The sequence below is a fragment of the Balaenoptera musculus genome, chromosome 8, assembly GCF_009873245.2.
Source record: "Balaenoptera musculus isolate JJ_BM4_2016_0621 chromosome 8, mBalMus1.pri.v3, whole genome shotgun sequence".
NCBI classification, from domain to species: Eukaryota; Metazoa; Chordata; class Mammalia; order Artiodactyla; family Balaenopteridae; genus Balaenoptera; species Balaenoptera musculus.
The window spans coordinates 39,426,189-39,438,860 of record NC_045792.1 but is presented as its reverse complement, the minus strand read 5'-3'; the positions used below and the strand labels follow the sequence as shown (position 1 = coordinate 39,438,860).

The 12,672-nt window shown below is 38.0% G+C and overlaps 1 protein-coding gene across 2 annotated transcripts in view; it reads right to left on the bottom strand.

Moving 5' to 3' along the window:
* SLC36A4 (solute carrier family 36 member 4) overlaps positions 1-12,399 on the bottom strand; it is a 44,050-nt gene extending 31,651 nt beyond the window's left edge. Inside the window, exons 1-2 of one of the 2 annotated variants that reach the window (XM_036860095.1) lie at positions 12,073-12,399; positions 1,124-1,247 (exon numbers count right to left, since the gene is read on the bottom strand). In XM_036860095.1, coding sequence (XP_036715990.1) covers positions 1,124-1,247; positions 12,073-12,124 — 176 coding nt within the window. In that variant the 5' untranslated portion in view covers positions 12,125-12,399. The remainder of the gene's footprint in view (positions 1-1,123; positions 1,248-12,072) is intronic. The other variant, XM_036860096.1, reaches the window with a different exon arrangement.
* Positions 12,400-12,672: the final 273 nt, after the last annotated feature.

Genomic DNA, 12,672 nt, shown 5'->3' with positions numbered 1-12,672 from the left:
ACATAGTATGAGTGTGTTTCGTGTTTGGTAATTGCAATCATTGTTGCTTTTGTTGTGGTCATCCATTTACAATGCTTGGTGTCAGTCTATTTATCTCTTGTAAAAATAAAATACAGTGTGTGTGTGTGTGTGTGTGAAAAAAAAAGTGGAATACAGAGGGTTACTATGGAGATTAAATGAGTTATTTAAGTGAAAGTATTTTTGTACTTATTAAAGTAATAAAGAAAAGGTAATTTTCTCATAAGATTCTTTGCTGCTATGATATTCAGAACAATGTTGAAGATTATATACAGCTAAGCTCGTAAAACAGCAATTTATTGCACTATCTATGTAATCATGATATTAAACATAGTTGATCTATGATTATCAACCTCAGAGGAAGTTAATTAAAAGAAAAAACATACAATTTCTAAAACTATGTGTATCATCAGGTAAGATAAATACTAATTAACTTTCAGACAACATGAACTCCCAAGGAATTTCACCTAAGAAAAGCTTCCAAGAGGCATTTGAAGGAGGTCTCTTGACCAAGAAAAAACAAATTAAACTAGGAAGAATAGCACAAATTTTTAATTTATGAAACAAAAATGCTTGCCTAAAATTTTTTTTACTTTATACTATTCTTTTTTGATCAATTAAAATGTTACTTTGCTTAACTGTTAAATCACTATTAGAATAATACCTTATTCAAATCTATTAATGATGACAAAATAACAAAAAAAGTTTAAAAAATGTTCCACTGCTTTCCTGGGACCATGACTTTGTTTCATACCATTCACTCAACATAAAGAAGTGTTTACTACCTACTTCCCGCGGTCTAACTCCTAACCATTTCAGAAGCCCCTTCTCTTAAAATCTCTTTTCCTCTCAATCTGATCTCCCTTCTTTCAAGATCCATAGCATTTGATACATATCATCATTTTAGTAATTCCTACACACGGCTCTATAATTTAGATGTATTTCTTCTTTCCCAAATAGACTATAAACGCCTTGAGGGTGGGGACCGTATCTTATTCATCTTCGTGCCTTCTGTAGTATCTACTTAAGTGCCTGGTCCATAGAAGATGATTGCAAAATATACACTGAGTGAAAAGAGAAAATGACATTTAACCTTAACACTTACGAAATACCCTCTTGATCATCAAGCTGGTAATGCTTCTGAACAGGCAGGAGCTCTTGCTCATGTTCTTCATCTGATGTCCCATCAAAGTTTTGCTCATTTATTAAGGGTCTCATTACATCCATATCTTTAAAAAGAAAAAGTGCTTCACTATCATTTTAAAACTTGGGTTAAAGCTGGTATAAATAACATTCTTAATAGTAGGACATGCCATTTGTACGCATCTTTACTATTTCCACCCTAAGTTAATTCACATTAATACTTTTGAGTTTTACCATATTTAGAAAGAAACAACTAGACTTATTTGCTGGATATTTTGTTTGGACTAAGCAGTGCAAAGTGAAAAGCATAAGTATTCAATGCAAAATGTTTTCTGTTTTGTCTACCTGAGGTTTATAGTAAATGATGATAGAATTATGGGGTGAAAAATGTGAAGAAATAATAAAATGAACTTCCATCTCTTGTTAGCTTCAAATCATACTGAGTACATAAATGGTAATCATATTTTATTTTTATTCTTAAAAATTAAAAAAAATTTTTAATTGAAGTAGAGTTGTATAATATTATATGTTACAGGGGTATGTATAGTGGTTCACAATTTTTAAAGGTTATACTCCATTTATAGTTATAAAATATTGGCTATATTCCCCATGTTGTACAATATATCCTTGTAGCTTATTTTATATCTAATAATTTGTACCTCATAGTCCCCTCTCCCTATATTGTCCCTCCCCCCTTCCTTCTCCCCACTGGCATCCACTAGTTTGTTCTCCATATCCATGAGTCTGCTTTTTTGTTATATTCACTAGTTTGTTGTATTTTTTAGATTCCACGTAAGTGATATCATACAGTATTTGTCTGTCTGACATAATGCCTTCCAAGTCCATACGTGTTGTTGCATATGGCAAAATTTCATTCTTTTTTATGGCTGAGTAGTATTCCACTGTGCATACATACCACATCTTCTTTATCCACTCATCTGTTCATAAACACTTAGGTTGCTTCCATATCTTGGCTATTGTAAATAATGCTGCTGTGCACATTGGGGTGCATGTAGCTTTTCAAATTAGTGTTTTGGGTTTTTTTGTACATATACCCAGGAGTGGAATTGCTGGCAAGCATAATTTTAAATGCTTTAAGAAAATTATAAAGCCATTCCAATCTTTAAATTTTTAGTATCAAAATCTGTTCTTATATCTAGCAATTTTTAGCATGATTTTGCTCCTTCTGAGGAGAAAGATAACACTAGTCATCACTGTCTGTCTTGTTCTTGTAAAATTCACTAAATTCAAATTTATTCAGATGACTGATAAGCATTAGTAAGGTCTGAAGTATAGGATATTTTAAAGAAGTGAAAGTTTGTTCCATTCAAATACATACAATAAACCTATGTAACAGGGAATTGGGGTAACCTAAATGATATAGTTGGAAATGACTGATTGACATAACTTTTTAAAACTTCTTATTTTGTAATAATTTCAAACTTACATTAAATTTGCATGAATAGTACAAAAAAAACTCCCATGTATCCTTTACAGGCTCAACAAATTTTAACATTTTGCCATGTTTTCTTTTTCTCTCTCAAATGTTTATCACTTTTTATTAACTATTTGAGAGTAGGTTACATATATCATGCCCTTTTACCCTATCACTAGCATGTATTCCCTATGAACAAGAATATTTTCCTGAATATTCACAGTACAGTTATCAAGTTCAAGTAGTTTAATATTGATCAATACTTTTATTTAATCTACATTCTATTTTCCAGTTTCATCAACTATACTAATAAGGTTCTCTTAGTAATTTTTTTGCAGTACAGGATCATGTATTGCATTTAGTTGAGCTATTCTACTAGTTACCTTTGCCATTTTATCTTTTATGGTGCCCTTAATCCTCTTTTTTTCTTAATCTTTTGCTATCTTGTTTATCAGTTTTAAATGGTGTCCTCTGACTTCCACCTATACAACAATTAATGGTCTTATTCTACTTTTGCTTTTCTGTGTCTCTTATTCTCTCATCTTTCAGTTGTATCCTTTCTATCTACTTTGGCAATATACAAAATGCTTTACATACTGTTGTTCAATCATATCCCCACTCATGTCTTAGACTTAAATCTACAATCAATGTATTAAATGCTTGTGATCAGTCCTCTGCCAAAGTTTCCTCAATCATCTCTTGGCTGGAAGAAGTTCATTCTCCTGTAGAATGTGCATCAGCACCACCTGCAGGGCTTGCTTAAACACAAATTGATATACTCCATGCCAAAGCTTCTGATTTTAGCAGGCCTGAGGTGGACCTGAGAATATACATTTTTAACAAGGTCCCAGGTGACTCTGATGTTGCTGGTCTGGGGACCACTATGAGAACCACTGCTCTAGTAGATTGCTCAGGAAGGGCTCATGGGCTCAGTATTCCCTGAATTTTTGTATGTTTTAAACTATATTCTATAGCCTTGATATGAAGGACAGCTAGACAGAACATCCTTGGCTCACACTTTCTACTCTTGAGTTTCTTGGAAAATGCTGCTCTACTCTTACCTTACTTTGTATGCTATTCTTGAGAAGTCTGATGTCAGACTAATTTTCTCATCCATTACATAATTTGTTCTTTTTGCTTGAGGTCCTGAGGAATCTTCCCTTGTTTTAAAAGTCTAATGGTTTTATTATGATATGTCTTATGGTTGAGCACTCTGAGTTCAAAAGGGTACAAAGTGGGTCTTTTTGATATACAGATTTAGGTTTTCTTTATTTCTGGAAATTTTTCTTGGATTATATCTTTAAGCATTTGTTTGGTTCAAATATTTTGTTTTTCTTTTTTAGAGATTCCAATTACATGCTGGATCTTTGTTGTCTGTCTTCCATTTCAACTACTTTCTCTAGAACCATTTTACTGTCTTTCTTTACCTCATTTAAATTCTTCTTTGAAATTCAATGACTTAAATTTTCATTTCAATATATTTCCCTTAGACACCTTGTAATTTATTCTTTATTTATGATTTCTCCTATTGCTAGGCATTTCATGGACAGGGATCCTAGTTTGACAGTATTTCCTTCTGCCAGCACAGTGAAGTTCAGTTTATTTAATGGATGATGTTGAGTTATCAGGGGTCATAGGGAGTAACTGGCATGTCTTCTGGTGCTTTTCCATTTCTGCAGAATCTTCAATTTCCCCCGTTACTTTCCTTCTTCTCTTTACTTCCAGGGATCTGAGGGGCATCTCCACTGCTTTTTTATCTCCTTACCCTCCAGAAGAAATGTTTTGCCAAGGCTGTCTCCTCTATTCCTGCTAATGTTCAAATTCCTTCCCTGTACTCAGTGCTGTGAATTACCAACTCCCCGACCTGACCTCTGTTTAGACTTTTAACACTTTAGTTTAGATTTTCTCTTTCTAAGGGAGATTTTCACTGTGCTTCTTCCAAGCCTCCTGCTCCCCTCTCCTCTTTTCCACAGAGATTCTAAAGACGACTCCTCCACTCTCCACATTTGCAGCAGCAACAGGAGCTCTGTTTGAAATTTTGTTTATTTTTCTATTTACAGATTATTTGAAGTTTGTGGTATCCTTGGTCTCCTATTAATGCTATAAGAATAATTTCATGAATGTGTTTACTTGTGCTCCTTGTTGAATTAACAGGTTTTGGGGGAGGATATGTGGAGAGATTAGGGTTTAGGCAGCTGCCATTATCCCAGTGCTATTTGGAACTCAGCACAACAGTTTTTCCCAAGAGTAAAGTTATGCTTTAAGATACTGAAAGATTCTTTAGCTTTGTAATATATTTTGAAATCAGGAAGTGTGATCAGCTTTGTTCTTTTTCAAAATTGTTTGGGATATTTAAGGTCTTCTGTAATTAAAACATTATGATATTGGCATAATGACAGACATACAGACCAATGGAACAGAATAGAGAGCCCAGAAATCAGTCTATGCAACTGATATTCAACAAGGGTGCCAAGAATACACAATGTGGAAAAGACAGCGTTTTCAACAAATGGTGCTCAGAATACTGGGTATCCACATACAAAAGAATGAAATTGGATTTTTATCTTATATCATACACAAAAATCAACCCAAAATGGATTAAAAACTTATATGTAAACTTGAAACTGTAAAACTTCTACAAGAAAACATAGGAGAAAAGGTTTAGATATTGGTTTTGGCAATGATTTCATGAATGTGTCACCAAAAGTACAGTTAACTAAAGCAAAAATAGGTTAAGTGGGATTACATCAAACTAAAAAGCTTCTGCACAGCAAAGGAAACAATCAACAGAGTGAAAAGTCAATCTAAGGAATGGGAGAATATATTTGCAAACCATATATCTGATAAGGGGTTAATTTCCAAAGTACATAAGGAACTCCTTCAACTCAAGAGCGAGAAAAACAAAAACAAATAAAAAAAAAACCTAATAACCTGATTAATAAATTGGCTAAAGATTTGAACAGACATTTCTCCAAAGAAGACATACAAATGGCCAACAGAAAAGATGCTCAATGTCACTAATCATCACGGAAATGCAAATCAAAATCACAATGAAATGTCACTTCATACATGGTAGGGTGGCCATTATCAAAAAGCAAAAGGCAAAAAAGCAACAGGTAAAATTAATTTTAATAACATTTTATTTAACCCAATATATCCAAAATATTATCATGTCAATGATAATGTAATCAATATAAAAATTATTAACAAGATATTTTACATTCTATTTTTCATACTAAGTCTTAGAAATCCAGAGTGTATTTTACAATTACAGCATATTGTAATTCAGACAAACCATATGTCCGATCAGATACACATATGGCTAAAGGCTACCATGCTCGACAAAAGTAGAGTTTTGTGCAGAGGCGTGACATGATCTGATTTATATTTTAACCAGGATTCCTCTGGGCCTATCTTTTCATGTAGAAAATGAGAGTAGTAATTTCTACCTCACAGGGGTTTTGTGATAGTGAAATGGGATAATATATATGAAGCATAGAGCCTCGTCCTTGGCACATAATAAGTAATCAATAAATATTAGTTTTCTTCCCCTTCCTACATAATGAAATAGTAGATAAAAATTTAGCTTTACACAATTTTAAAATATAAATCTGACATGAAATTAATTCATTTACTACTAATAATTAATAATTCTGAGCACTTATGGGCTACAAACTGTGCTATAATACTGAGTATGCATACAGACAAAATATGTTATGCCAGACAGAAGGAAATTGAGACTAGTGAAGGAGACAAATACTTAAAAACCTAACATTGGATAAGCTTTAATAGAGGTAAGAACATATGAAATAAAACAGGAATACTCATGCAAAGTAATTAAAAATTACAAAATCCAACTTACATTACACATAAAGTCTATTACTTGCCAATGTCTCGCCTTTGGCCAAATATTGAATTGGACAGCTCTGAAAAATACTTGTGATTACTATAGTTAAGAATTAACAATGCTTTATACGGTGTTAGAGAATGTTCTGATTTCATTCTTTTACATGCAGCTATCCAGTTTTCCCAGCACCACTTACTGAAGAGACTATCTTTTCTCCATTGTATATTCTTGCCTCCTTTGTCACAGATTAATTGTCCATAGTGTGTGGATTTATTTCTGAGCTCTCTTTCTGTTCCATTGATCTGTGTCAGTTTTAGTGCCAGTACCATACTGTTTTAATTACTGTAGCTTTGTAGTATAATCTGAAGTCGGGGACTGTGATTCCTCCAGCTCTGTTCTTTTTTCTCAAGACTGTTTTGGCTATTTGGGGTCTTTTGTGTTTCCATACAAATTTTAAATATAATTGTTCTAGTTCTGTGAAAAACGTCATTGGTATTTTGAAAGCGATTGCACTGAATCTGTAGATTGCACAATGGAATACTGCTCAGCCATAAACAAGAATGAAATTTTGCTATTTGCAACAACATGGATGGACTTGGAAGTCATTATGCTAAATGAAATAAGTCAGACAGAGAAATGCAAATACTGTATGATATCACTTATATGTGGAATCTAAAAAATACAACAAACTGGTGAATATAACAAAAAAGAAGCAGACCCACGGATATGGAGGACAAACTAGTGGCTACCAGTGGGGAGAGGGAAGGGAGGAGGGGCAATAGAGAAGTAGGGAGTTAAGAGGTACAAACTATTAGGTATAAAATAAGCTACAAGGATATATTGTACAATGTGGGGAATATAGCCAATATATTATAGTAACTATAAGTGGAATATAATCTTTAAAAATTGTGAATCACTATATTGTACACCTGTAACTTATATAATACTGTACAGCAACTATATTTCAGTTAAAAAAAAGAATTAACAATGCCTTATAAAATAAAACATTATTAATCAATGGATATCAAACTATCTAGACAAAATTACTTCTATTTACAAATAGAAAAATATAAATGAATAAGAAATACTAGCTTCATTCAATATTATAAACCATACATTATACATCATATGTATACATTAATGGTGCATACAATTGGAACATTCTTAGGCAGTGCTTTTTATGCTCTCTTATATTACCCAGGCAATTGTTTCAACCTGAATTTTCTAACCTAAAATCAACCTAAATTTCCAGCTGTTGTCCGAATAGAGAAAAATCACATTCATTTAGCAATATGTATTGAAACCTTTAAAATGTTTCTCCTTTTCACCGAGTAATTCCACTTCTGCAAATCCAGTATATGGAGAAAAGGATTTCTGCACAAAGATCTTAATCAAAACACTATACAGAGAATTCGGAAACAACCTAAATGTGCAACAATCAGGAAACTGCTAAATTCACTACAGCAGTGGTCCCCAACCTTTCTGGTACCAGGGACCGGTTTCATGGAAGACAATTTTTTCACGGACTGGGAGGGGGAGGGTGCAGCGATGGTTCAGGCGGTAATGCGAGCGATGGGGAGCAGCAGATGAAGCTTCACTTGCTCACCCGCTGCTCACCTCCTGCTGTTCGGCCCGGTTCCTAACAGGCCTCAGACTGACACCAGTCCACAACCCCAGGTGTCAGGGATCCCTGCACTACAGTACAGCCACTTTATAAACTATGACACTGACAATTAAATTTTGGTTTTGAAGTCTGAATAAAACAGGGAAAATGTATCAATTGCTGAGCAGGAAAAAACTGGATAATCACAGTATGAGTGCAATGATGTTTTTAAAAGTTAATTAAAAATTAAAGAAAGGAAATACATCAACATGTGAATAAGTTAACAAGGATATATACAGACAATGAGAGCGTAAGTACCCTTTTTCTGTCTTTCCCTGGAAAATGTAAAAATAAGAAGAAAGTAATAAACTTGCATTACTTTTACAATAGCAAAATAAAAGAAACCACTTATTTATATTTTGGCAATTGATAAACTGAAAGAAAGTGGGAACAGTTTCTTTTTTAAAAAAATAATGTAAATAATATAATGTTACCTAAATCTATAAACTACTATATGTAAGATGGGAACAGTAAGTGTTGTATTCATTTCCGAGGCAGAGAAAATGTCTACAGCAAGAAACCTTCCAGAGGTCCCCATCCTCTTTGAAATAAAGTGCAGACCTTAAGGAAACCTGTATCTTAACAACTCTACCAGTGCTCTTCACGCAGACACCCAATTTTTAAAATTCTTTTTTAAATTAAATAATATTTGGTCATTGTAGAAAATCAGAAAATATAAAGATAAGCAACATTTTTGAAAATAAAATGACCTCATCACCTAGAAACTACTGCTGGCAACATTTTAGAGTATACACAAACACAGACACTCACTCCAGTATATTTTCATTCAGTCCCATGGCGTTAAATATTATCTACATGATGATGACTTCCGAATTCGTATCTCCAGCCGAGACATCTCCCTAACTCTAGACATAAATCCACCCGCCTACTCGACATCTACACTTTCATGTCTAATAGACATTTCAAACTTAGCATGCCCCAAACTGAACTCCTGATCTTCACCACCAAACCTGCTCTTCCTGGCTTAACCCATCTCAACTGGCTATGGATTACTGTATAACAACTTATCGCTGCTATCAGGATGCCTCAGGTCTATGCAATGTGGGCCCTTCCTTACAGTTGCTTGAGTATCCTCGCAACATGGCAGCTGCCTCGCCCCAAGTAACTAATCCAAAAACGAGAGCCTGGCACAATGCCTTTTAGGACCTAGCTTTGAAGTCAAACATCATCACTTCCACCATAATCTATTCACTAGAAGCAAGTTACTAAATACAGCCCACACTCAAAGGGAAGGAAATTAAGTTCCTCCTCTTGACGAGAGAAACATCAAAGAATTTGTAGACGTATTATACAACCACCACAACATCTCATTTGATGGCAATTTCATTCTTCTAGACACTCAGGTCCCTGGAGTTATCCTTGTCTCCTCTGTCTCACTCTCACCCCTCATCTAATCTGTTAGGAAATCATTCCCGTTCTACTTTAAATATATATCCAGAGTCTAACCATTTCTCTCCACTCCCACTGCTGCTACCACTACTGCCGTGAAGGACATGTCCACCTGTCTCCTGAATTGCTGAAATACCCTGCTTCTACTTTTGCCCCTCACAGTGCACTCTTCACACAGTGTGATCCTTTCAGAATTTAAGTCAGATCATGTCTCTCCTCTGCTGAAACCTTGCACTGGCTCCCCATCCTCTCAGAGCAAAAGCCAAAGGCTTCACACGGAACTGCAAGACCCTACATCAGAGGCCTCCAACCCCCAGGCTGTGGACCGGTACCGGTCCACGGCCTGTTAGGAACCAGGCTGCACAGCAGGAGTTGAGCGGCAGGCGAGCAAGCAAAGCTTCATCTGCCGCTCCCCATCGCTTGCATTACCACCCCACCCCACCCCACCCCACCCCACCCCGCCCTCATTGGGTGGAAAAACTGTCTTCCACGAAACCAGTCCCTGGTGCCAAAAAGGTTGGGGACCGCTGTCCTACATAATCTGGTCTCATCACCACCTTGATCATTCTGCTTCAGCCTCCTTGCCCTCCTCACTATTTCTGTCTTTACTCCAGCTGTTCTTTCTGCCTAGAAGAGTCTTTCCTCAGATATCCACTTGACTAATTCCCTCACCTCTTCCAAGTCTTTGCTGAAGTCCCACCTATTCAATAAGGTCCATTCTGACTACTTTATAAAATGCTATAAACTGCCCAACTCCCACGCTCTCTCCGGATTTCCCTTACTCTGCTCTTTTTTCCATAGCACTTTTAGCCTAATGGACTTTAAATTAGCTGATAATTGTCTTTACTGTTCATTGTCTGCTTCCTCTTACTAGAATATAAGCTCCATGAGAGCAGGAATCTTGATCTGTGTTGTTCACAGATGTATCACAGATGTATCCCAAATGCCTAAAGCAGTGCCTTGCACATAGGAGAAGCTCAACGAATTTGTGTTGAATTAATGAAGAGACATAACTTTAAAAAATTAAAATAATTTAGAAAACTTTTTCAGTTAGTAAAAATACATATGGCGCACATCTTCCCATATGACTTTAAAGGGCTATTCAGTATATGACTACACGGCTATATCACAATTTACCTGAACAATTTCCTTTAATTGGACATTTAGATAGTCACCAGCTTTTCTCATTTATAAATAACGTAATGAACATCTATTGATATGTTACATGACTTATTTCCTTGGGAAATATTTCTATAAGTAAAAATGCTGGGTCAAACGATGTGTGCATTTTTAAGGATAAATATACTATACTGCTTTTACCAGCAATGCATGAGAATGCACATTTTCCCACCTCCTAAGATGGGTTATTAACGAATTTAAAACAGATAAACCTGGATTCCTATCTGGGTACTGCCATTAATGAGCTTAAAATTATTCTATCTATAAAACAGGGATAATAATTGCACCGACCTCCCCATTGTTGTGAGGATTAAAGGAAACAAAACATATGTAAAGCACTTATACTGCTCGACACAGTAAACATTCAATAACATGTTACGTTTATTTCTACCATTACTGTGACTTGAAAGAAATCAACTGCAAAGTGCCCTGCACATTATTACAGGACGGCAATCTGTTACTATAATAAAGTATTTCTTTAAAGCTCAACTTCTTTTTTAATCATTTAGCAACGAATTACAAATATTCCTAATACAATGCATGTAACTGGGAGGAACAATATTATTACCACCTCGATCTCTATTTTTGTTTTCCTTTTGACAGCGGGAAACCATAAACAAAGTTTTGCATTCCCTGTCGCCAAGGAGACAAGACACCAGAGGAAAGCAGGAAAACAAACTCTGACAAGTGAGCCAACTACACGTCGTATCTCAGTCTGGTCAGCACGTCCCGCTCGCCACTCCCGGGGTGGCAGACGGTAAATTAAGGATTCACCAGGGACTCCGAACAGGGCTGCCGTGTCTGAAAAGCCAAACTATGGCAACTTCCTTAAAGCATCGTTGGAAAAAAACAGTGAGTCACAGCGAAGGCTCGGCATTGCCTTTGAAACGTACACCAGCGCACGCTACCCGTCAGCGCGCGCACGCGCGCGCGCACACGGACACACACACACATTTTGACGCCCTCTGTAGGGCCTAGCTTTTCGCCTGACCCAGCTCTCAGGTCGGACAACTCGTTCCTGTGCAGGTGCTGACCCGGAGGTCAGTCACCTCCTAAGCCTCGGCTCAACCCAAATGTCCCAGGGAGGTTTGCTTTGCTGGTTTTACATTCAAACCTACGCCAGACCCACAACCCCAAAAACCTTGACCCCCCAAGAAACCCCAATAACGACCGGAAAGCCACTCCGCGTTTCTCGCTGTCTAGGGACAGGAAACGCGAACCCGGATGCGTGGGGCAGGGTGGGCGGCCGCCCGGGCGCCCGCACCGTCCCCCGACCCCCGGCCGAGGCTGAGCGCGGGCTCGGGGCCTCGGCGCTTCCCGCGGACGCGCATCCCTGCGCCACGTCGGCCCGCACCCCCGCCCGCGCCCAGAACCCACCGAGCTCTTCGTGCCCAGCCGCCTCGGCCGCCGCCGGCGCCGCAGCTTCCATCTCTCGGGGGTCTCCAGGACGCCGCCGCCGCGGGACGCGCGCTCCTGCCGCTGCGTGGCCAAGGCCTCCCCGGCTGAGCGAGAACCTCGCCCGGCCTGGCGCACCGCACCCGCGCGGCGGGGAGCATGCGCAGTGGGGCGGCCCGGCCCGGCCGAGGCGCTGGGGCTCGAGGAGCCTTCCTGGAGCGCTGGGTAGCGGCCAGTGAGCAGCGCTCGGGGTAGAAGACCCGAGTGAGAGGAGGTCCGGCTGCAGAAGGGCAGGGTAACGGGAGAGGAGGGACGTTTTGGAGATAACTGGGGGTAGTAACTTAGAGCTGGCGGAGACCCAGGCCTATGGCTCCCTGGTGGGGATGAGGGTGGGGAGGGTGTCTTTACAGATGACCCCGAACTTAAATTCCAGGAGCCCATCTGCTTGCAAGGCTTTAGCATTCTGCAAGGCACCTTGAAGACTGCAAAGTAGGAGGGAATTTGCCCCATCCATGTTGGAGTTGTTTTTCCGTCTCTATGCCTCTGTTTAGAGATAGAGGGTGCCCTCAAGTAGCGTTTCAT